At 39.1% G+C, this 25320-nt stretch overlaps 1 protein-coding gene across 5 annotated transcripts; it reads right to left on the reverse strand.

Moving 5' to 3' along the window:
• Positions 1–345: 345 nt before the first annotated feature.
• piwil1 (piwi-like RNA-mediated gene silencing 1) lies at positions 346–20629 on the reverse strand. 5 transcript variants are annotated; one of them, XM_023958056.2, is made up of 22 exons: positions 20227–20436; positions 20052–20135; positions 19876–19964; positions 18735–18834; positions 16307–16435; positions 16002–16216; positions 15509–15630; positions 15094–15174; positions 12317–12514; positions 12119–12227; positions 7913–8042; positions 5829–5946; positions 5014–5128; positions 4751–4938; positions 4379–4451; positions 4053–4253; positions 3801–3904; positions 3588–3658; positions 3351–3504; positions 3022–3147; positions 2777–2924; positions 346–750 (listed from the first exon to the last, which is right to left on the reverse strand). In XM_023958056.2, the coding sequence occupies exons 3-22, from the start codon at positions 19942–19944 to the stop codon at positions 634–636; spliced, it is 2568 nt and encodes an 855-aa protein (XP_023813824.1). In that variant the 5' UTR covers positions 19945–19964; positions 20052–20135; positions 20227–20436; the 3' UTR covers positions 346–633.
• Positions 20630–25320: the final 4691 nt, after the last annotated feature.

Consider the following 25320-nt stretch of genomic DNA (forward strand, 5'->3'; position numbering starts at 1 on the left):
GTTTCCCTAGTTTCATACATTGATTTGATTCATTTCCAGTGACTGCAGCTTTTTTGTACTTTGTCCATTTGTAAAATTGTTTTTAAATGTTTATACTTGATTTTCAAACTGCCTTTTTTGTACATTTCTCTTTATAATTAAACAGTGCAAGCTTACCCCGTGGTGTCTTGGAGACCATAAATCTGCAACTGTGTGCTAGCTTTATAATTATTGGCCTACATTGATAAATATGATTTACTGTTCGGGTGTGCATGTGCAATTTTTTCTAAGAAAAAATATAAATAAATTTGATATTTTGTAAAGTTTGAATGTGTGTTTTATAGTCATATGACATAATGACAGACAGACAGCAGAAAGAAAAGTTTATTTATTTACTTGCGAAGCAAATAACAGGACTTTAAAGAACTAAATCCTTTCCAAAAATGAGCAACGTTTGTTCCTTTACTGACTCAAACACTGAGTTTATTTATACAGATTTATAGTACATAAAACAGATTCAGGTCTTCTTCAACAATGAGAAACAGAAATAACTTAGACTTTGAATCTTGAACTGTTTTTAAATCAAAAACCTTGCAACAGCAAATCAGCCAGATCTGAACATGAACTGCTTTCTGAGGCTCCTCTGTTCTCCGCTCACAGGTAGAAGAGGTAGTTGTCCAGCTTTATGTTGGGCTCTCTGTGAATCGACTGTCCCACCAGAAAGGCCAGCTTGTGAGCGTACTGGCATGGAGCAGGCACACGGATCAAACCCTAAAACAGAAAAAGGAACAAAACCAGCAGCTAAAAGCTTGTGAAACACCAAATGTCCACATTATTAAAATAAAAAGCATCTGTTTGGTTAGCAGATCCGGCCTGATTCTTAGAAGCAACGGTGGAAAGGTTTTTGATGCATCTGCAATGTTTGTTCTGAAAGTGAATTTAATAAAAACAGAAAATATAAAATCCTAAAATAATTAAACAAGCTCGCATTTGAACACTTGATGATAATTAACCTTTCAGATGAGAAAGGTTTATAACCTACAGTAGAAAAAACTCGGAGGTTAGCCAGAAAACTTTCTGCTCTGAAGGATCAACATATTCAGATTGTGGAGCCAGTGAACTACTGATTAGAAGAATTTAGAAACATCAACAAGATTGAAACCTGGAGACCTCAAGGATCTGGATGCGTTTTACTGCAAAACCGGACAACCATAAAGAGACTGGATGAAACATTTAACTGAAAAACTGCCCCAAAGACCACATACATGCAACACCCATGACCACATACATGCAACACCCATGACCACATACATGCAACACCCATGACCACGTAAATGCAACCCCCATGACCACGTACATCCAACCCCCATGACCACGTACATGCAACAACCATGACCACGTAAATGCAACACCCATGACCACATACATGCAACACCCATGACCACGTACATGCAACACCCATGACCACATACATGCAACCCCCATGACCACGTACATGCAACACCCATGACCACGTACATGCAACACCCATGACCACGTACATGCAACACCCATGACCACATACATGCAACACCCAAAGACCGCATACATGCAACACCCAAAGACAGCATACATGCAACACCCATGACCACGTACATGCAACACCCATGACCACGTACATGCAACACCCATGACCACATACATGCAACACTCATGACCACATACATGCAACACCCATGACCACGTACATGCAACACCCATGACCACATACATGCAACCCCCAAAGACCACATACATGCAACCCCCAAAGACCACATACATGCAACAACCATGACCACATACATGCAACACCCATGACCACATACATGCAACACCCATGACCACATACATGCAACCCCCATGACCACGTACATGCAACCCCCATGACCACGTACATGCAAAACCCATGGCCACGTACACGCAACCCCCAAAGACCACATACATGCAACACCCATGACCACGTACATGCAACCCCCATGACCACGGACATGCAAAACCCATGACCACGTACATGCAACACCCATGACCACGTACATGCAACACCCATGACCACATACATGCAACACCCAAAGACCACATACATGCAACACCCAAAGCTCACATACATGCAAACCCCAAAGCTCACATACATGCAACCCAAAGACCACATACATGCAACAACCATGACCACATACATGCAACCCCCAAAGACCACATACATGCAACAACCATGAACACATACATGCAACCCCCATGACCACGTACATGCAACCCCCATGACCACGTACATGCAACCCCCATGACCACGTACATGCAACCCCCATGACCACGTACATGCAACACCCATGACCACATACATGCAACACCCATGACCACATACATGCAACACCCAAAGACCACATACATGCAACACCCAAAGACCACATACATGCAAAACCCAAAGACCACATACATGCAACACCCATGACCACATACATGCAACACCCATGACCACATACATGCAACACCCATGACCACATACATGCAACACCCAAAGACCACATACATGCAACACCCAAAGCTCACATACATGCAACACCCAAAGACCACATACATGCAAAACCCAAAGACCACATACATGCAAAACCCAAAGACCACATACATGCAACACCCAAAGACCACATACATGCAAAACCCAAAGACCACATACATGCAACACCCATGACCACATACATGCAACACCCAAAGACCACATACATGCAACACCCAAAGACCACATCTTGTTGTTTATAATGAAAATGAAAAGAAGAGAAATGCTCACCTGCCAGTTGTAATACATGTGGCAAAGTTTGTATGTGAGCCGCTGCATGTGATCAGGTTTGAGTCCACTGGTGTCGTACACCACATTGTAGTGGGTTGGTGAGACGCTTCCACACCTAACAGCCTGGCTCACGATGAAGAAATCGTACCTGCAGTGGGAGGAGATTCAACACTGATTGATTGCTCCTGCTGTCCTGATTCCAGCAAAAACAAGAAGACACTTAAAGAGCGGTGAGGCCAGCGTACCACTCTGGGCGTGTGACCTCCGTATCGATGACTGTTCCTGGTGGAGGGTTGCTCACTTTGTCATTTATCATGGCAAAAAACCTGCTGCTGATCCGCTTTTTCACCACAACCACACTCACTTTTGGACTTAAGCAAACAGAAAAAAAAACCACGTCACTTTCTTCAACATGCAGTGCTGGCTCCACACTTATGCAACGCAATGACACTTCAAATACATTTCTTACAGCAGCAGAAGCCCCTTGTTTCAGAGCCACTGGTTTCTACTGACATTTTGCAACACTATAGGGTTATACTTGAGCTGCATGAAACAGTGTTGTAAAAAAACCCACTTGTAGTCTTGGCCCAGGGACTTGATGGACTCCAAAATTTGTGAAATCTCAAAGTTGACAACACTGTGCAGCTGCCCGTCCCCCACACCATCTCGATACACAATGATGCGTGATGGAAGACAGTTGTTGAATTTGAGGTAGTCTTTCAATGCTCCTGTAAAACAAAAAAGCTATTATCAGTCATAAAAGTAAATATTTTTGGCCAAATGTGAGTTCAGCTCAGAAAAAGCAACTTGCCAGTAAATGCCATCTTTAGCCCGTCCATGAGTTCTTGACCCTTGTGCTGCAGCACACACTTGGAGTACCATCTTAAAAAAAAAACGATTAAAGGGACTAAAAGCTGGGAAATCATCAAAATCTGTGCATATTCAAAATGCTAATTCACAGTAGTACAAAGAACCGGAACCAAAAGAATCTGTCATTTAGAAGCTGGCTATTAAGGTTACAAACCTGCTCATGGATTGGTTGAGGCTGGCCACCATCGCACCAATGGATCTTTTCCCCGCAGAGATGTCATGGTAGCAGTCAATCCCCACAATCATCAGCTGTTTGAGCTGCACACATTGATCAAACCAATCATTTCACAGCTGAAGTTTTTCCAAAAATAAGCTGTTGTTTTTTTTAAAGTACAAGTGGACAGAAAGGATGAAAAACTTCATCTAAGATGGACAGCCTGATAAATTCATTTCAGACTAAACCTACCGGGATTTCAACACTCCAGAGCTCGCCTCCCATTTTGCAGGACATCTGCAGAGCAATCTTCGTTGCCACAGTCATGAGCGCCTGCGGTCGGCTGAGTGTGCGGGACAACACACACTGGCTGGGAGTGGGACAATCCACACACAGGTACTTTTTGACGCTGTCATACTTGTCTTTCCTGTTACTGGGGAGGACCACCACCACCTAATAACATGGAACAACCAGAGTAAAAAAAGAATAGTTTGAATCAATCTCCCTCTAGCTGCATTCTGTCAGTGCGAGTGTCATAGATTTAACATTGCTCTGTGTTTAAATGTGAAAACACAAACCATCTGGGTGGTCGGCCCAACGTTCTGTTTAAGAGCTCTGAGGAGAGATTCCTGGTGGTCTTCATACTCAATCCTACATCAGAGGAAAAAATATAAAAACACATCCAACTTCTCTCAGCTTTGCATGAAGGATTTTAAAAGACATTTTAACAGTTTGGAAAAACATGACAACCATTGATCCTTGAGCATTAGATACAATTTTGATAGCTTCATTTTTTTACTGGGTAAAATTTTTACTCCAAAGGCTGTGCTTCAAATTAAAGGAAAAAATTATATTTGTTTTGTTTTTGTCAAAGTTATTATCATTTCCTAAAATTCTGTGTCAGAATGCAGGCAAAAGACAATAGAGGAGCCGTTCTTCAGTGCACTTACATGACGGCTCTCTGCAACCGCAAACCAAGCGGACCTGAGACTTTGCCGAGGGTCTGCAGGAGGGACTGAGCTTCGTTGGAGTTGCGGCGTGTGGAAAACATGATCCAATTATTCAGTGGTGGAGAGCTGATGATGGGTATTCCCCGCATCTCTCTGGACCAGTCACCTGACATAGGGTTGTAGTCGTACTGAGAGACAAACAATAGCATTTGAGTTTAGACCATCAAGTGTGTAACACCAACCCATAAAGCATTGAATCATACCGATCTTGGTCCTTGGAAAATCCTCTCTGGTGCCAGAACTCTCGCAGACAGATTCAGGAGGTGGTTATCGAAGCCGATTCCCCACTTTTTTAGCTCTTCTTGCACACCAGCATTCCTATTAAATCGTTTGAGGAAATGGAACACTCACATCACAAGTCAGTATAACACACAACAGTATTCAGGAAGTTTAAGAATACAATATATATTTTAAAACGGAAAGTCGTAGATTTGGCACAGCAAGTTATTTTCTCCAGCAAACAGTTCAGTAAGGCAAGCAATTTAGCGTGACACAACATAACATTCTCTTTTAGGGTTTTCTGATGAAGTAAAGATTCATACTAAGTACATTTGCACTGTTTGCTAATTTGCACTTAGCAGGATTGCTTTTGCAAGGAAATGTTAAGGTGTTGACTGAACATATTTATCTTGAAGAGAAATCCAGCATTTAATAGTTGGGGCATGCATAAAAACAGACAACTCAAAACTGATCCAACTGATCTTACATATAAAATGCAGTTGATCAATCAAATCCCTGAATCTTCCTTTACTAGGTAAGGTCTTTGAGCTTTTAGAGATTTTGCACTGGCCAAACTAAATGCAGTTCTTCATCCCACTGTTTTTGTTTGTCCATGAAATAGCTTCGTTTTCAGAGAAACCACAATTACTTTCTCTTATTGGTCTGACTAAAGAAAGCTTTTGATCCAAGGTTTAGATTCTTAATGCTAACCCTTGGTAATATGTTTTGTCAAACAAAATTTGAACATCAAACATTTATTGGTCATTCAAGCTCAGGTAGAATGTGATCATGGACCCACCCACAAATGTCTTCAATAAATCCACTGAGACGACTTATTCTCTTATCAGGGCTCAGTCTGGTGTTCTCGCTCAGGTCCCTCATGATGGTGAAGTCACTTCGCATTTTATCAGTCAAACCTGAAAGACACGAGTCCTTTATTGAGTCTCACTACTTAATTCACACAGGACGTAATTTAAAGAATTTACAGAAAAAAAATGGATTAAATTCGTATGAAATCACACATGAAACTGAAAATGAAGACATTTACACCAGAAAAATAAATCAAAATAAATGAACAAACAAACTTTCAGCTGTTCTAAAACAACAAAAAACCCAAATTTCTAGCCGTGTCATTATCAAAAAAGGTTGGATGGGTGAAAAGATGACCAAGTTATCAAGGCTATAAGAAGTTTAGAACATGAGACCAGATGGCCATTTCCACAAATCTCCATTACTTTTGAGCTTAGGCCTGGGCGAAAAATCGATTGACGGAATTAATTCGAAGTTTTGGTAACGGGGGATTTTAAAAATAACTAAGTCGAGTTTTTGGGTAATGGTGTATTTTTGGCCCCCCAGAGCTTCCGTAGCATTAGTTTTACAGCATGGCTGCCGGTGAGAATAGGAAGTTTGTTCCAAAGAAAGGAATAAAGCCATCTGTTGTTTGGAACTGGTATGGGTTTGCTTCCACAGACATGGAGGAAGAGACCCCATGCTGCAACATTTGCCTAAAGCCCATCGCAGTCAAAGGCAGCAGCACCACAAACCTATTCCAACACCTGGGTGAAACCTTGTATGACTGTTCTCCTTCACTACGTAACTCCAAACATGAACGTGCACGCACCCCCAGCACTCAAGCGCTCTTTCCTCTTACACACGCAGCGTGCTGACACACATACACACTCATTCTACAACACCTATGTGGTTAGTTCATTAGTTAGAAAGTAGTTAGTTGTTACTGTTATTTGTTAATAAACAATACTGCGTTGTAATTATGAATTGTATTCAGTTGCAATGCGGCAGCCGGCGATATTGTGTTCGGCGGCAGCGGGGTGGGGGGTTTGACCACGACTCCTGCTGCTTCATCAAAAATCCCACTCCGTCACAGCTCTAGTTTATATCTTGTGGGACACACACACACACACAAAAAAAAAAGAGACTTCTCTAGAACCGAAAGCATGTTGATAGAATGTTGCCCCGGGGCTCGGTACCCATCCCTAGGACAGGGGCACGGTGGAGAACAATCACCGAAGCGGTCAGTTTGCATAAAGTCAAGACATGGTACCCATATATACCGTGGAGAAGACAGGGTTTATTAATTTAATTAAAGCCTTAGACCCCAGATTTTAGCTGTATTGTTAATCCTTTAGAAAATGGTACTACTCTCAAGGTGAATGTTTGTCTCCTTTTAGTCTAGACTACAAAGTGTGACTTAAAACACAGCTGGGACTTTGATTCCAAGAGTGTGTTCATATATTTATGCATCCCAGTAATGGGGGTTCAATTTGTCTTGCGTTTGATTAAATAAAAGCGAAATTTGCTTCAAGTTGTCTGCCATTTGTACTTATTGCTTTCCTTAAGTGTGTGTGTGTGTGGTGGTGGTGGTGGGGGGGGTGAATCGGGGAGAAAAAAAAATTGGAAATCGAATTAAAAAAAATTAAAAATCGGTGATTTATCGCCCAGCCCCAATTGAATCTGCCACTCTGTGTGCATTCAGCTCGCAGAAGCTGTCAGAATCCAAGTGGAGTAAAGTGCCATCATTCTGAGTGGATTAACCAAAGAACACCAACCGCTAGATATCAGTGTCAACAGGTCTTTTAATATTAAACTGTAAGCTGGGGAGCGCTGGCTGATAGGCCAATATACATTCACCGAGACAAGGCACCACCGAGATAGTTATGCCACAATATGCCAATAAGCAAAAGTATGTTGTCCGAGCTTTCATAAAGGCTGGAATGAACGCTGAACAGCAATTTTATGTGTTACAATGATGTTGACAGTTATTGTGAATAAGTGGAATAAATCTAGGCTTATCTGCTGTTTTACTTGATGTGCCTCATAGACCAAAAATATACAGTTATAAAGCCATAAGCAGTTAGACTGGACCTGTTAGGTAGCACAGTTCGGGGATGAGCATTGCTGGCCCAAGAGGGGGGCCTCCACCGGGACCAGTCCTCTTCTTCACATGGCTAACCAGCAGGACCTGGTTTACATCAGTGATGTCCAAACCATATTGCTATGGAAGCAACCAAAGGGTTTGATGAGGAAAGGAAAACAACGTTTTCACAACTGTCATTTCATTTTCATGTTTGATACCATTAACATGAACAACTCGAATGAGCTCTCATTTTCTGTGTTTAACTGTTGAAAACTTTAATTCAAAACATCAAAGACAAAAAATAATAAAGGGTTTAAATATAAAGCACTGTAAAACAGGTTATTATGGTATTTTTCCACATGAATGATCCTGAATGAAATTAGATGTTCTTCATGTGTGAAAAAAAAAGTTTCAAATTTACAAAAAACAAAAAAGTAACCAAGCCAAAACTAAAAAATCATTATAGAAAACAAAACAACTTAACATTTAAAAACATAATTAAAACTCAAAATGTACAGTATTTTCACAACCATAGGGCACACTGGGTTATAGGGTGCACCTTCAATGAGTGGCCTATTTTAAAACTTCTCCCATACGTAGTGCACAACATCATAAGGCACATTGAATATAAACAACTGTAGTGGCTGGTGTTGTGTTATGCATCCAGTAGATGGTGCTGTGCTAAAGGGAATGTCAAAGAGTCTGATGAGTCAGTCTGTCAAACCTTATGATTAGAATACAAACCAACTTTCACTGCCAAAACAAGTTAGTCCAATCACAATACAGTAATATCTTAAAATGCTGCAAAGCAATAACAATATAACAATAACTCAACATTGTTCGAATGTTTTGATTTTGATTTGATATGGTTTATTTCAAGCAATCAAATAGAAATAATACACAAAAGCAATATAATCATCAGTTATACATTCATACAGTAACTAATCAAACTTAGGATAATTAGACATAATTAATAAATATTGCTTGAAAGGGAGTGGAAGGAAGCGAACTTATAAAATCCCACCCCGTTATTCTATAACCATTTTATTACATGATTTATCAATATCCGGTTCCTAGGTTTTATCAGACAGAATTAACAATCATAAGGTATCAATAAAGCACATGCCAAAGATGAATTACTTAAGTACTACGTCAAAAATAACTATTTTAGAAATCAACATGGCAAATGCAGCATCTGAAATATATGCAAATTATGTTGCTTTTAAAAGTCATTCATATGCTTTAAAACATAATACTATATCAGTAAAGTAGACACAACACTGTTACAGGAATTTTCATAGCAAAATTTCATCAAGTATCAAAAGTTAAAAACATGTGCAAAATTATGCTACATTAGGAAAGATTTTTGAATCAATTTATCAATTTTAGGAGCTAGTGAAGTAATATCATCAAAAGTCAATCAATTTAACAATTTTCAAAAGTGATTAATCATTTGTTTTACTCTTTTTATATTTTTTTTGTATTTTTATTTTATTTTTTTTTATAATAAAGTAATGCTGTAGGGGAAAAATAAAAAGGGTCCATAAACTGTCGAATTGTCCAAGGTTGGCATTTCTTCTTTTACTGATAACAGCCGATTTTCTTGGTTTAAACAGTTAATAGTTTTCTTCCATGTTATGACTGCAGACATTAGATTCAGGTCCATATCCTTCTTCAGTTGATATCAGCTGCGGTGAAAGTTGAGGTCAAGTTGTCTGCAGGTCAGAACTCTGCTGTTATTCAGGTGACGTCAGACATACAGAGAAGGTGATGATTCCAGGTTTCATATTTCTTGAAATTATTTGGCTCTTTGATTTATTACTCCACGTTGTTTCAGACAACCGTAATCAAGCACTTCTCAAAGTCCTTCATGGTGTTCACGACCAGAACCTTGGCCCAGTCCTCTGGACCGAGTGGTTTGACGTGAATCCTGCAGCCTTTAACCCAAGTGTTCTCAATCTGCTTACGCTTCCTGAGAAGCCGTGCATGTTTTGAGATTTCAGCATTCCTTCTGGTCAGATCCTCTGAGATTTTTGCGTTGATTCATCAGAGCTAGCTTGTGTTTGTGATTGACAAACCTGATGAAGATCGCTGGTTTATCCGTCTCCTTTCTCCTGGGGAGCAGGTGGCAGGTCTCGATGGTATTGAGATCCAGGGAAATCCCTTTAGATGTGAGAAATGAATGTATTTGCTGTTCCAGCGTCGCTGCACCAAACTCCGTATTAGAACTGCTAGCTACGCTAGCGCTAGCATTAGCAGTACTAGCTCCAGCTGCATTCAGCTTCGCTCGAGGCTTGATTGGTACTCCAGTGAGAATGACATTATTCATCCTTACTTGCTGTTCCACATCGTCCAGTCTTTTCTCCAGAATCTCGACCCGGTTTTCTCGCTGCTCGTTTTGAGCCCGAAATCTTCGGAACTCTTCCATCATATCCCAGAGTGGTGTTAGCTTAGCCGACACTTGATCCATAAAACTTTTCAGCGTTTCTTGAATAATGTCAAGAGACTTTTTGAGCTCTTCGTATTCCTGGGGTTTCTTCGGGGGCATGGTCAGCTCTCTTTTTGGGAGAAAAATCAACTTTTTAAGTAATTTGAAGATAGTTGTATTCGCAGAGAGGCACGCCACGCATCCTGCTGTATAACCCGGAACCGGTTATGTTAATGTCCATATTCACATCCATATCTCCAAACCTCGTTCAGTTGTAAACACGTGAAAGAAACACCTAAAGCTCACTTTTTCAGTTTATTCCTCATCCACGAATCCCTCGAATTGGGTTAGTACGGCATCCAATGTGCCTGGGTCCGTCTTGTCAAAGTCGGCATTATCTAAGTCAGTGTCGCCGTTGTTGTCTGGCAGTTCAGTGACAATTCCTGCCTTCGTGAAAGCTTGGACCACAGTCGAGACCAATAAATCAGTCCAGGCATCCACGATCCATTGGCAAATTGTGGCGCAGTCTCTCCATCTTGGTAAACGTGTGTTCGCCTTCTGTCATCCACTTCTCCCACGCAGTTCACAGCATAGCTTTGAACGCCCTGCTGACACCAATATCTAGTGGCTGGAGTTCTTTAATCAATCCGCCTGGAATCACGGCAAGCAGTGAATTAGTCCGTTTTACTTGATTTTTGACACCGTTGGTGATATGAGCGTGCATGGAGTTATAGATCAATAAAAATAGAGCTGTGTGAAAAATCCCGCCCGGTCTCTTGGTGTTAATTTCTCTCAGCCACTCACTCATCTTTTCTTCATGCATCCATCCCTTCAGGTTAGCTTTAATGACGACGCCGGCTGGAAAATTTTCTTTTGGTAAGGTCTTCTAGAAAAAAAAAAACATGGGTGGAAGTTTCTGGCCATTAGCCTGGCATGTGAGAACTACATTGAAGGATGACTTCTCATTCCCTGTGGTGCATATATTCACCGTACTTGTCCCAGTCTTCTCCACAGTGCGGTTCACAGGAATATCAAGCGAGTGGAACCTTGTCCATGTTGATGATGTGCTGTGGCCGGATCTTCTTTTCATTGATATTTTTTTTTCCAGCATGTACAGAAAGAGGCCAGCTTTTCTGGGTAATCTTTTGGCAGTTGCTGCGAGACAGTAGTCCGTGTGAGGATGGAGAAATTGTTCATGCCGCTAGCTAGCACCGTTGTCTACATTCAAATAGTGACTGTCGAGACGCTTCTACTTGCTGCTCTCTGTTCAACAACCCACTGTTCGAGTTTGTCCTCCAACTGTGGCCATCTCGTTTTGTTCCCTCATAAGCTATTTAGTCTCCTTTAATTGGTGCAGGTCATCTTGTTGCTCCCTCCACTTCCGTACCTGTGATTCATTGATGTTGACTTGCTGCTTCATAAGCATCTCTTTGCATGCGGCATTTTCAGGGTCGTTCTTTTCTGTATGATGCACATACCTGCACTTCTGTACTATTCGGGGTTGTGTCTTCTTTCACGCCCGTACTTCCCTCTTTACCGTTCTCATGCTATCCTCTCCTAGGTCCTCTTTACCGAAGTCACACAACAACACATTAGGCGCACTGCATCATAGGGTGCTCCATACATTTTGGAGAAATTTTAGGTGCGCCCTATAGTCGTGAAAATGCAGTAAGATTTTTAAGAACCTTTCTCTCTTTAACTAATTCAGTCTTTTACAATTGGCATGAGAAGGATCTTTGGAACAGAAATTGTGTCACATTTATTCAAGGCATGCTCGGCCCCTTACCGTCTTGTAGTAGTTCATGAATGAAATGTCCGCGTCTCCCCTCGTGAAGGTGTTTTTGGGGGTGTGATCCCAAGCAATATCATCAATCCGATAGGTTTTATTGTTGTACCTTGAAAGTCATCAAATTAGTTTTGTAATTTTTAAACACCAAAAAAAGGACAAGAAATAAGAAAGGACCATCCTCATGTATGGTTTTACTTTGTGAGAACAATGAGTCCAATGAGCTCCTTGGCACAGGCGTCAGGGAAGCGTTGATTTCCACACTTCTGCCGCAGGTTGACCATGAAGTCCAAAACAGTCTCACTACGCAGCACCTTGTGACTCACGTCCGTGCACAACATGATGGATGACTCATACTGCAAGATGGTGGTAGAGTAGCCTGGCCAGATCGTTAGGCTATAAAAAGAAAAAACAACTCATCTTATCACCTTAGTCATTAAAATTGTTATAACCAACAAGTGTTGAATTATTTTATTGGACTGCCTTAAGGCATACCAGCATTTTTAATCCTTTAGTCCTATAATGAAACAGTGATTTTAGTTTTGGCTTTAGCAGTTCCATCAGTTGATTGCTCTGCATGATGGTTTCAGCATGTTTTAAATAAGATGTTTTTGGAGAACTTTGGACTCAGACAGGTTTGGACCACAGACTTTCAGGTAAACTCTGCAGAGCCCCAAAGACACTACATATAAAAATGAGATTGGTAATCTTAAAGACCCACTTGGATAAAAAACGTTTTTAATATGTTCATGTAGGGGTATGAAGATAAACACGAATTAACATTAAAATGATGTGTGAACAGGCACTTCATAATAACCGTAACATTAATAAAAGCCCGTTTAGAAGATCATCTAGTATATTAAGGAGCTTCCAGATATCTATTTAGCCTCTCAGTGGAACTCATTTCCTTCTCCGGTATTTAAAACACTACTGCTCATGTGCGAATGATTTATTCCGACCGAAAGTGTGCCCCATTTGAACGTTTGTTATAATCAGAAAAAGTTTTTCTGGGCCCATGTACACGGTTGAATTCTAATCCGACCATCGATCCGATCAAGATATTACGTAACCGCGGCTTATTGTGTCGACTCGCAGCTTGGCGGGGGTGTTGCATCACGGTGGTGTCTCTCCATCGTGAGGTCAGTCACGATGGACGATGGCATCATCCATCGGCACAACCCTACCACCCACAACTTAGAGGCAAATTTCTAAAAAAACTCCCCTCCAGCCAATCAGGACACAGAACAGGGTGCAATTTAAAAAAACCAGTATGATCGCTCAGAAAGAATGATTTAAACCGGGAAAGATGAACTGCGACATGTCTTCTGTTCTATTTGACAGACATTTTTAGAGTGTTTCAGGTTGGAGCACAGACTGCAAAAGGGGGGAATCAAATTTCCCGTTCTATGCGGGTCTTGATCGTGTGGCCAGATAAAAACCAAAAAAATAAAAAAACATGGGTTATTCTTGATATTCTTCAATGGGCTGGATCAAACATGGAGGCGGGCAGTAGTTTGCCCACCCCCGCCCTAGACTAAGAACACCCATTTTCGCGTAAAATTAATTAAATTTGCGTCAGGGCGCCCCTACTGTCCTGTCACCTTGCTGCTACGATGACTATGTTGCGCTGTGTAGAACATGCCGAAGGTTGGGGTTGCACGCGGGGGAAAACAATGAATAGCTAGCGAGGCGGGGCTTCGATTCATTGCTTATGATTCCAGACAAACTAACTGCTGCTTACTAATAAAAAATATTTTTCATCCATAAAATTAATATAATTTATTGGGTTCACTGGATTTAAAGAAAAATAATAAATAGAAACAAGTCTGCATCAAAGTGAATTTGTTTGCATCATCTCATTCATCTTAACCCTAGGTGTTTGACAGACAGAAAAATCCATATTCAAGGTTGTGGAAAATGGACAAAAGATCAAGGAAACATCACGCTCATAAAGATTAAAAATAATTAAATAAATATCCTGACAGCATTTTGAATAAATACAAGCATTGCCAATAAACTATTGCGATATATCGGCAAAACCATTTTCTCTAACAACCTAGTGTTGCGGCTCCCTGTGCTTTCATCTCAGTGGGAAACTGATCCAAATTGGCTCTTTGAGAGGTACAGGTGGCCAATCCCTGGTCTGGCACATCCACGTGTATTCTAGGTTTATATTGCAACATCATGTATAAAGTAAAATGTTTTGTTAAAAAAAACAATGTTGTTGCATAATGACGAAATAAAACACTTTATGTTCTTAATTTGTTATTTATTTATTTTTCGTCCTCAAAATGTATCATTGAAATACCGGATTGATAAGCAGTATCAATAAGAGTAGTAGTATCGTTAAAACCTTAACGATACCCATCCCTACTTGTGGCCCCAGCAGGTTAAGAAAATGAATGGAAGTTTAGGACAAGAACTCTCGCATCGATTGGCAATATTGGATTTATATTCTACCCGCTGGTCGAGTCAATGAAAACAACACATGCTTAAGGTTGGGTCCCGCGTTGGTTGGCACATCTCGCCAAAGTTTAAACTTTTTAACTATTGACGCGCTGCGCATAACACCCAAATCGCATCGCGCAACTCAAAATTTGCTGCTGCCAGCCTGACACTTGAACTGCGCTGCAGGACCTCAGATCACGTCAGTACATTGGCTTAACATTGAAACTCTACTCCCCTGACCCGCAAATTGTGTCCAGCTTGAATGTTTGGGTCTTGAATATGATGCAAACTGTCATTTGCATTGCCTATTTCAAAAACTCATAGGAAACATATCATTTGCATTCTAATTAAGAATCCTGTGTAAATGTGGAAAAAGATTATTTCTTTTAGGTTTCTCAGTGAAAATCAATGAAGACAAAGTTGAAAAACAAAAGGCATGATTTAAGGTTTGTCAAATGCTTTAACAGAAAATAGGAGTTTTTTTAATCTTAGAACTTGTAACGCTAAAAAAAAAAAAAAAGCTGTACTTGTGTTCTGGTATGTTGAGTGGATTCTTAGGATTGTAGTAGTTGCGTCCGATCTGTTGCATTTCCAGAAGTCTCAAGACCCTGTAAAAGACAAACGTAAGGGATATCTTCTTAAAAACCCTCTACAGCATGACTTTTCCATTTTTGGAGAAAAAAGTATTTTAACCTATTAGCGATGGGGTCTCAATCATAAAATTGACCCCCCCCAACCATACATAAAGTCACAATACTTTCAACTCATCATTCTATAGGACAGTAATATGACTTACAAAAAAGTTATTTTTATTCAAATGGCCATGCCTTGAAGCAACGCTATGCAGTAGAGAGTTAAAGTAGATATTTTACCTCTTTTAGTCCCTATTTTGTATCTTATTTCCAAAAAAAAATAAAAACAGCCAGAAATGAGAAGACCTACCTTTTGAAGAGGATGTTGTAGAACTGAATACAGACTGGTGATGTTGGTGGCAGTTCATTTGTCAGGGTGACAGTTATCAGGACCTTCTCACCACTCTTGGTTTCACTGTACAGCACCGTTTCCTTAAACACAATTAACATTTTTGTTTCAAGAAATCACAAAATCAGTCTGACAAGGCCACTGGGCTGGAAAACTAGAATAATGAAGAGTATGTTACAGGAGATGTCTAAATATATTAAAATCTTTTCTTTAAGTGCAGATAAAGACAAAAGTTTATATCTCCTAAAGTCAAAGCCAGGAAATGTAGGATTGCCGATGAAAAGTTAAATGCTTTAAGCTTTTATATAAATACTTGGACCTTGGAAAATGGTGAAAAGTACTGGTACGGTGGCTCCCAGAGTCAAACTTAATGCAGTAATGTTTTCTTTTATACACGTTCTAATGCAAAAAATCAAGTCTATAAAAAAATAGCATTATAAACATTTGTTTGCACCTTGCAATGCAGTCTGCGGGGCAAAATGAGCAACGCTCCATCAAAGGTCCGAGCGTCCCCAATTACTTCCGCATGACGATAAAGAAGGGCAGTTCGAAGACGCCGGGACTCCATTGGTGGTTTAAAATCCACATGATACTGATACAAAACCCACTGAGGTCGGGACAGGATTCGATAGAAGTTTGCTGTCAGCTGAATGGGAGATCCAGATGTTCCTGTGAAAACATTTTGAGACGTAAATACACAGCTCCACAAACTTACAGATATTATAATAAGTTTCTGCCTAGACATTTAAAGTAACAGACCACACTTGGACTCCTTAACATGCTCCATCAACTGTCTGGTGTTAACTCCAAAATCATTAAAATCCCGTCGATGTCCACCTCGTTCTCCAAGTTTAATCTGCTGAAAGCCAGCGGAAATCTGTAGAAGAGCTAGCAAGATACATTAAAAGGAGTTAGATTGGCTAGAAAAAGTGACATTTTATAACTTGTTGACACAGGATACGTGACAGTTTTTTATTAAATCTAAAATTTACCAAAGGAAACCGTTCCTAAAACACAACGTTTAGTTTCACTTCCAAATATCCACCTTAAAAGGCTAAATCAGACAGAAATTGACCTTTTTGGTCAGTAACTATAGAATTTAAACATTACACTTAATGACACATTTATCTTAGCAAAAAAAAAAAAAAAACGTGACTTCATACTAAGATTAAATTGGGAAATTCAAGTTTTGCATTAGTAATTTATGCATTCATAGACTTCAATTTCAAGCACACAACAACATATTTAAAACACATTTTTTTGCCATAGTAAATCGGTTATAAATGAAAGTAACAAAATTATGTTTCAACCACTGCAAAGGCTAATTATGAGCTTGAAATGTAATTTTTGAAATTCCTTTAATTTTAATCTTTGATCTTGCTTTCTTCCTTTTTTGTAAACGCACACAGAAAACATTCTAGACTGCAAAGAGAAAAACCCTGAAAATATAATTGTTTAATAGTCTCTTTTATACTGTTATACAGCATCCATATGTTGATTTTAGTTACAGAATTTATATTAATAAAAGATTCTTTTTGACTAGTACCTATTGAAAGTTTATTACTTAAAATCTGATGTAAACGATAATTAGCAAATAACATCAGGCAAAAATAATTTTAACGCATGAAAATCAAAGGTCTGGCTTCCATTGAGCAAACTAAGGTCATCAATAGACGCGTTTCAATTACCCATCAATTTGCCAAAAATTGGATTTGCAATAATAAATTCACTTAATGGAAACACCACAATTTAAAAAAAAATCTCATATTTATAGAGAATAAATGGGCTTCTTTGTAGGAACTGGCTGCCCTGAGCTCAGCACAGCGGGCCATCGCCTAGTAAGTATTTTGGCTGTTTGTTTTTGGAGCGAAATGCACATATTCCACCGGGGCCGGCTCTAGGTTAATGGTTGATGAAATGGGCGGCACCCACAAGGAGCAAAACCTGGTGCCTCAGAAATCGTGTCGTCTTACTTTCAGGTAGGGAAAGGAGCATGCAAAGAAAACTAATATTAAAAATGTTTTCTTCAGTGTGCCAAAACTGTAGAATAAAGTATGTCAACTAGGGCTGCACAATATGAGGAAAACTTGCGATATGCGATATTAGTGGTGACGACACAGGTGACAAACATCTAACATAATAGGCCTCCATCCGATTGGTCAACAACTTGAAGGCGTCCATTCGATTGGTCAAATGCATAAAGGCATTTATTTGATTCGTTAAATACTTCTAGCTGCCATATGATTGTTTTAACACATTTAAGGTTTACTATTTATTGCGATTTTCGCCGTCTTTTGCGATATGCATATTGCACAGCTGGAAATTGCGATAACGATAAATTTGTGGTATATTGTGCAGGCCTAATGTCAACGTGTATGTATTATGGTCAAGAATTTTTGGGATTGATCAAAAAAAGTCTATTGTTTTTATGTTGGAAAATAAATACTAGACTTCATGTTTTGTTCTTAATTCTTTTAGACTGCAAAAAATACCCACTGTATTTGTTTCCAATCTTAAAAGTAAAACTTGGAAGTCTATTATATTAGATTAAATATCACAAAATTAAGTTAATGGAAATGATTACGTTCAAAATAATTGTGAATTAAATTAGATTAATTAATTAATGGTGAAAAAATTGATCGCATGACACCACTAATTTAAAAACATTTTCTTTGCAAAAACTTTCCAAACGCAAAGCATTGTGTTCTATATTTGCCCCGGAAATTTCCCAGAAGTCTCTGCGAAAAACCAGTGTGCATCGATGCTCACTAAATCGGCAAAAATAGACCACAATGCATTGCGTCGGAACAATCAACAAACAATAGATCATCAATGTTTTTATCTTCAGAAGACCATGGACTCGTAAATAATCGGCGCAAAACAGTCATATTAATTCGATTTTGACTTCATGAAATCGATGACGTCATATCCACCATTTAAAAAAAAAAAAAAAAAAAGGTACTGAGCACAGTGTCCAAATTGCTTTTAAAATTCAGGGCGCTAGTGCCGCACTGTATTGTTTATTGGTAGTTAAGGGTTAGGGGGGAATTCGGACAAAACCGTACATTCGGAAAACAGCACTACAAAATGGTGAAGGCACTATTTAGTGCACTATGAAGCAAGAAGTGAAGGAATTCGGACACAGCCTGAGAGTGAGTATGACTGTTAATAAAAATGTCCTGTTTACCATCTGTGGAAAATGCTCCTGGAGCACCTTTCTGTCTGCCTCTACCAACCAACTCGGTCCCTGCAGGGGCAGGAGGTGGTACTGGCTCCTGGGATTTGCTCTGAAAGACAAAAAATGACGGAGGTCAACTTGACAAACTATATACAAATATATACATACATATCTATACATACACACATATATATACAACTATATACAAATATATACATACATATCTATACATACACACATATATATACAACTATATACAAATATATACATACATATCTATACATACACACATATATATATACACATACATATCTATATATGTATAGATATATATCTATATATATATATATAGATATATACACATACATGTATATAAAATACTAATTGAAAGTCTCGTCTTTTGTCAGGTTTTACAACTTTACAAAAATGTAATGCTATTTTAACAAAATACACTTCTGATCCCTGAACCTTTTTATAAGCACACTTTTCTTTAAAACATTAACTTCATCAAAGCCATATCTATCTATCCATCTATCTAGTTTATTATTTTGTGGCAGTTTATTATTTTGTGGCCCACTGTCTACCCAGATATTCTTTGGTCAATATAGAGCAGCTATCCACAACCCCCGGGCCGGTACCGGTCCGTGGGTCAGTTGGTACTGGGCCGCACAGAAAGAATAAAACAACTTGCATTACTAACATTTTATTTATTTCGGCAGATGTTTTATTTTGAAAAATTGCCCGATTCTCTGTTACATCCATAGAGCACCCCTGTTAGAGTAACGGATGAAGGGCAGACAAGAAAGTACTATAAGGGTTTAACATTTGTGTTACCACCAAAGTAGACTTATCACTGAGTAAGACAATTTGGGCTTTTAATGCAGATTTTTATATTATTTTACTATAATTTTTCCTTTAAAATGATACTTTTATTTTGAAAAGCAACGGTCCATTTCCGACTTAACGTTGCAACTAAACTTCATCTTGGCCCGGCCTTAGGTTTGATTTCCATCAGGAATAAGATTATAAAAATTACAACTTCAATCCCAACTTTAAAGGGTTACCTTTAAAAGAAAAAAAGTCCAGGAAGTTTTTTTTAATTATGTTAACCAAAAAAAAAAAAAAAAAAAAAAAAAAAACTAACTCTTACCACTCCAGGCACTGCGGTGTCTTGACCACGTGCTCTCCCTCTTGATCTGGCACGAGCCCGACCAGACATTTTGAATCGTTTCTGTGTGACTAAATATTAAGATGAGAAAAGGGAAAAACAAAAATAAAACTTAACTTTCCATTTTTCACCAAAAGAAAAAATGATTAAAGACTCACTGTCCAAATACACAATTTGACGGTGTGGCCTTCGTTTTTTCCAAAGGAATAATTCAAACCCACCAGGATGACCTCAGGCGTAAACTAAAACATGAGAGAAAATATGTCTTTTTTCCAGCGCATTATGATTTTCAAACTAATAATATTGATTCACATTTTCAATCTTAATACTCACTTCCTTTTTTATATGAACTCAGCGTTTCAACTAATGTTAGTGTGAGTGAATACACTCAATTAAATTTAAGTTTAAATGAAGTTAGCTATCTCAAATTTGGAATAACGTTAAACTTTAGTTTAAATTTCAAAACGAAGACGAAGCCAACATTCACTCACCAGCTCGTGCTCGAAAGTAACGGCTAATTCGCGCACTCCTTTCGACCGCAGTGGCAGATTGCTTAGGGACGAAAATCAATACGCCGAAACATTTTTGGAGACACTTTAAAAAGCTGTCTAAGTTAATATTATTATCTACTAAAGCAAATGAAATGTTCAAACATACATTTAAGATAAGATTTAAAGTAAGAAAAGACTAAAACTGCTGAAGAACTGCTTTTTTATGCGGTGGGTTTTTGAGTAGTACAGTCTGTGGTCCGTCCTTAAAAAAAAAAAAAAAATTAGAATGCAGTTAAAAAAGAAACCACTAGATGGAGGCACCATCTTCGAAATTGTCCAGAATGCTGGTGTGTAAAGCAATTTTAGTGGACTGTGAGTTTTCAGATTATTTGTATAAATTGAGAGCTAACTAAATTGCAACCTCTCAGCTGTCAATAATATAATTTAAATAAATGTTATCTTTAAAATATTACATTTCTAGCTCTGTTTCACTACGTTACATAATGAGAAATAATAATTTAACTCAACATATTGTTGACTTTTTTTTTTTACATTGAACAAATTTTGCCAGCAATCCAATAAATTATTTAATAGGAACTTGTTCAAAAACAGATTCGACATCTGAGTGATGTGAAATTACAAAGCCATTTTACCCTATTACCCATTACCCCATCCCCTCTCTTGGGACATGCTTAATTAAAAAAATGTATTCCCTGCCACACTTTTCCGTTGCTCTACAACTAGATGTAAAAAAAAACAACAAAAAAAAAACTTTGCACCTTAGAGGGCATTTTAGGGGGCATATATGCAAGTCTTTAATGTGTGAGATCTAAGAGTGATTGCACATTCAGACCTGAGGGACTGGACTGTTAGGACTTTTGATTGTTTACCTGCTGCAAGAAGAGAGGAGGGAGATGAAGTGTGAAGCTGAAGCAGATCTGTCACTAGTCTTAGCTGTTTGTTAAAAAGGGAAGAGGTGCTAAAAAAGCAGCTTGAAATGAAAATGTTGTCAATTATGTCATTTTCCTGATGATTAAAACAATCAAAACAAAGCTTTACATATAATATTGTCAAAATACTGCTGAAAGGAACAACAAGGACCCCTCAAGCAGTTCAAAAGTGAAGGAATACAAAGAAAGTAATCAGCAGAAATGGAACTGCAAAATGAATGGTGTGAGACTGGGAGAAGAGCACCCTGCCAGGGACGCTGATGAACACGCTTCAGGCTTTAAGCTCCCCCTACAGCATCAAGCAGTGCGGATTCCACGCGTACACTTATCACGCTCTGCAAGATACTACAGTCCAAATCTGATGAAAGGAAACATGAAAAACAGTTAGTATATCAAACTGGCTGCATATACACACACTTTTCATCGATATGTGTCTTTGTGGAAACGTAGCATTTGTTTACAACCTCATTTCCCAGTTTAGTTATCAAAAAAAAAGCAAGATCGAAGTTTTTATTTTCACATCATTCACAGTATTTCCATTAGGCGTGAACTTGTGATCATAAAACCAAAGGCAATGGGGGGATTTTAAATAATCATTATCTTCTGTGTCATAATATCAATAGACAAGTTGAGAAAACTTTTTTTCCTTGTCAGTGATAAAACCCAATCTGCTTTTCATCAGTGCGCTTTCTCTAAAAAGACACAAGCAGTGCATGAAACAAACAACACTTCATGGGGTTTAGAGGCGAAATCAGCTGTCAAAGAAATCACGAGGATTTACTTCAACAATATGTGGAGCTTAAATTATAGTGATATAAAAAAAAGAGACTGGTCTTGTAGCAATGGTACATTGTCACAATCACAAAAGTCTGTCTCCAATAAGAGTCCTCCAACAGAAAGGTGAGAAAAATACCACCACAAAATAGCCTTATATCTCAAAGCTTTAAAGCGTGTTCAAAAGATGTAATTTTTTTGGCAATGTTAGTCTAGAAAAATGGAACTTTATTGGACATAAATATAAGCTTTAAATAAAGAATGAAAAAAGGAAATGAAAGCAATGAAAAAGGTTTCTGATGCACTATTGTGCAAGAGACACGACCAGATGACGTCCATTTAAGAAAACCTACTTTCCACCTTTACTAAAAAGGTTTGCAGGCAGTCTGAGTTTCTCTTCACTATTATGATGTTGATTTTACAACAAAATCCTGATGTTCATACATTTTGTTTAGCATAGTATACTGTATGCAAATCTTTATTTTCTTCAATTGAGTCGTTGTAATGGTTTAATGATTTACCCGGCTAAAGCTAAATGACAAAAAAGTCTTGTGTGAAAGTGAACCCATCTGTTTTACTCAACCCACTGTATCCCTTTCAGGGCTGCAGGAGACTAACTGTCCCAGCTACTGTTACGGCTGGGTACGAACTGAACGGGTCACCAGTCTGTTGCAGGGCCACACACTCCCACATGCACACCTAGGGGCAATTTAGTGTCATCAATCAAACTATGAAGCATGTTTTTGGACTGTGAGAAGAAGCCAGAGTGCCTGGAGAAGACCCAGGCATGCACAAGGAGAACAAACTCCACATTGAAACCAGAACCTTCTCACTGTGAAGCAAACCATGGTGCCGCTGTGCAGCTCTGAAAATGAACCCAAACTATTTAGAAACGTCCGATTCACCATTATAGACCCATGTGACCTTTACTTTTACTTGAGTGTACAACAATTTGCAACACTCTGTGTAAATTATTGATGAAAACAGTCATAAAGCGTTGAAATAGTTGTGCACCAAGAGTAAAACCTGCAGCTATGATGTTCTTCCACTCCTATATTGATGTACAGCTTCCCGGTCATTTGAATAGTTTCTTTGGGCAAGCAGCTTCATCGTCATAAAAAAGTCAAAAGAGGGATATGACTTTGTCAAGGATGGATTTGCCCCCCCCCTCAAAAAAAGCAATTCATAATTAACAGAAAGACAAAGAAGTGCATCTTTTTAACAGAATCATTTTTGAAATAGTGAGATTTTGCTATACATAAGAATGTGTATCCACTCCAGTTTTGTGGATCTACCTTGAATAATGATGGCAAGTAAAATATGAGAGATCTTTCTTGATTATAAAGTCCTGCAGAATTAAAACCTCCTCTGAGCTGGATTAAGGAGGATTCCTTATTGTGATCTCCAAAAAATCAACAAGAGATTGTCCAAAGCAGGACTTATAGTGTTTAAAGCACTCTCACCTACTGGAAGCACTGGAATAGAAGGTAAAGTCGAAGCCTATATGAAAATCGGTTGGACTCCATGCCCCATGAAGTGTGAGGGCATGCTGGGAAGGAAGATCCCCCACTTGGCCTTTCACAACCACAGAAGTGATCACTAATTCTAGCCCTCTTTTTTAGTTTGTGCGAGTTACATATCATTTCAGATGTGGTTCCTAACCACTGCACAATGCTAGTGCAGCCCATAGATTTATTTTCCAGAGAAGGTTAGGCTGCTTTCGGAATCACTGAAACTTTCTAAGGGGATCTGAAGTTGAAGTCTTGCTGGTTATGCCTCCCTTTGTCCAAATCATTGGTTTGCACAAAGGTGCAGTGAAGCTTCTGCAGCAAAGGATCTAATAAGCACAATGTGGGAATAAGGCAGAGGGGAGTGAGCATCAAAGGCAGGCAGGCACAGCATGACCGGCATGAGTCTGAACTCCCAACCTAGGACACTCAGCATGCTCCTGAGCAATCACCCCCTATGGACGGGTCCTGGGCAGTAATTAAAACCATCATTCCCACTGCCTCGGTATCTCATTAGCCACAGGACCTTAGGCTTTCATCCTTACTTGTCCAAAAAATAAAAAAGAAGAAAAAAACACAACTCTGCACCAGCAAGAATTTGCGCACAACTAAACACAAGCCTCTAAATTGTCTGAGATCAACCACTACCTAAACAAAGTCCAAAAAAACTGCAAGAAATCATGCAATTTTGTCTTTTCCCATCCACTAAATGGTGTATACTTGTATGGTGCTTTTCTACATTGAGGGCCCAAGTCACTCTACAGTCACAGTCCTATTCACCCACACATTCACACGCGGAAGGCAGATCTGCTACCGAACACTGGCGCCAACCTATGATCACTAGGGGCAGTGTGGGGTTCAGTCTCTTGCCCAGGGACGCTTCAACACATGGGCAGGCAAGGCAGGAATCGAGCCTGCAATCTTCCAGTCAGGGGTTGAATGCCCTGCCACTGCACTGCAGCTGCCCACTAAAGTTTCACAATCCCATAGAGTTAGATGAGTGACTCGGAATCTGCTCTTGTCTACCTGAGCAGAGTTTGCATGTTTGCTCTGGAGAGAAAAATGTTTTTGCTTTTTGCTCTTCCTCTAAAAACACTAACCAGTGTTTGCTACAATGAAAAAAAGTCATGGACTGGTTCATTTGAAGCTCCCCTGCTGTTATTATCAAAGAGAGGGTTTGAAGTGAGTGAGTATTGGTTGCAGTGGTCAGATTTAGCAGATTGGCTGTGGATAAAAAGGAGCTCTTCTTCCCATGTTTAATTGAGCGTGAGCCATTTTAAACTCTGGCCCTCTGTGTGTCTTTGTGTAAAAAAGACAGGAGTAAAAATCCTATTTTATCTCAACATAGGTTCTGAAATAGTGATAAATTTGGTTTCCTTTTAAATCAGATCTTTATAGTGCAACTTCAATAATCTTTTGATGTATTTTTAAAGTGTTACAAGCGGTCTTTTAATTATGATTATGCCGTTTTTTTTCTCAAATAAAAAACTGTTTTGTTTTGAAAGACAGTTTCGGCAGAGCTGCAATAGTTTATCAGAAATTTGCCTCTGAGTTGTGGGCGGGACTGTTGGTGGGGAGTCAGCCTGCATCTTTTTCCCATCATTCATCTGTTTAGACTCTCTGCCACTAGCTTACAGCCCCTCACATCCCCACGCCAACATAAGCGGTGCAACAAAAAAGTGAGCAATTTCAGCGCTGTCCGGC

The sequence above is a fragment of the Oryzias latipes genome, chromosome 9, assembly GCF_053564925.1.
Source record: "Oryzias latipes strain Hd-rR chromosome 9, Olatipes_Hd-rR_3.1".
NCBI classification, from domain to species: domain Eukaryota; kingdom Metazoa; phylum Chordata; class Actinopteri; order Beloniformes; family Adrianichthyidae; genus Oryzias; species Oryzias latipes.

Bases quoted from the DNA above. Each gene is read 5' to 3' on its own strand.
- piwil1 (XM_078952091.1), bottom strand. From the start codon at position 19,944: ATGTCTGGTCGGGCTCGTGCCAGATCAAGAGGGAGAGCACGTGGTCAA. The intron at 12,515-15,093 runs GTACAGCTTTTT...TTCTTTTTATAG, and splicing joins CTCAACATACCAGAACACAA to CCTAACGATCTGGCCAGGCT. The intron at 751-2,776 runs GTGAGCATTTCT...TTTCTGTTTTAG, and splicing joins ACATGTATTACAACTGGCAG to GGTTTGATCCGTGTGCCTGC.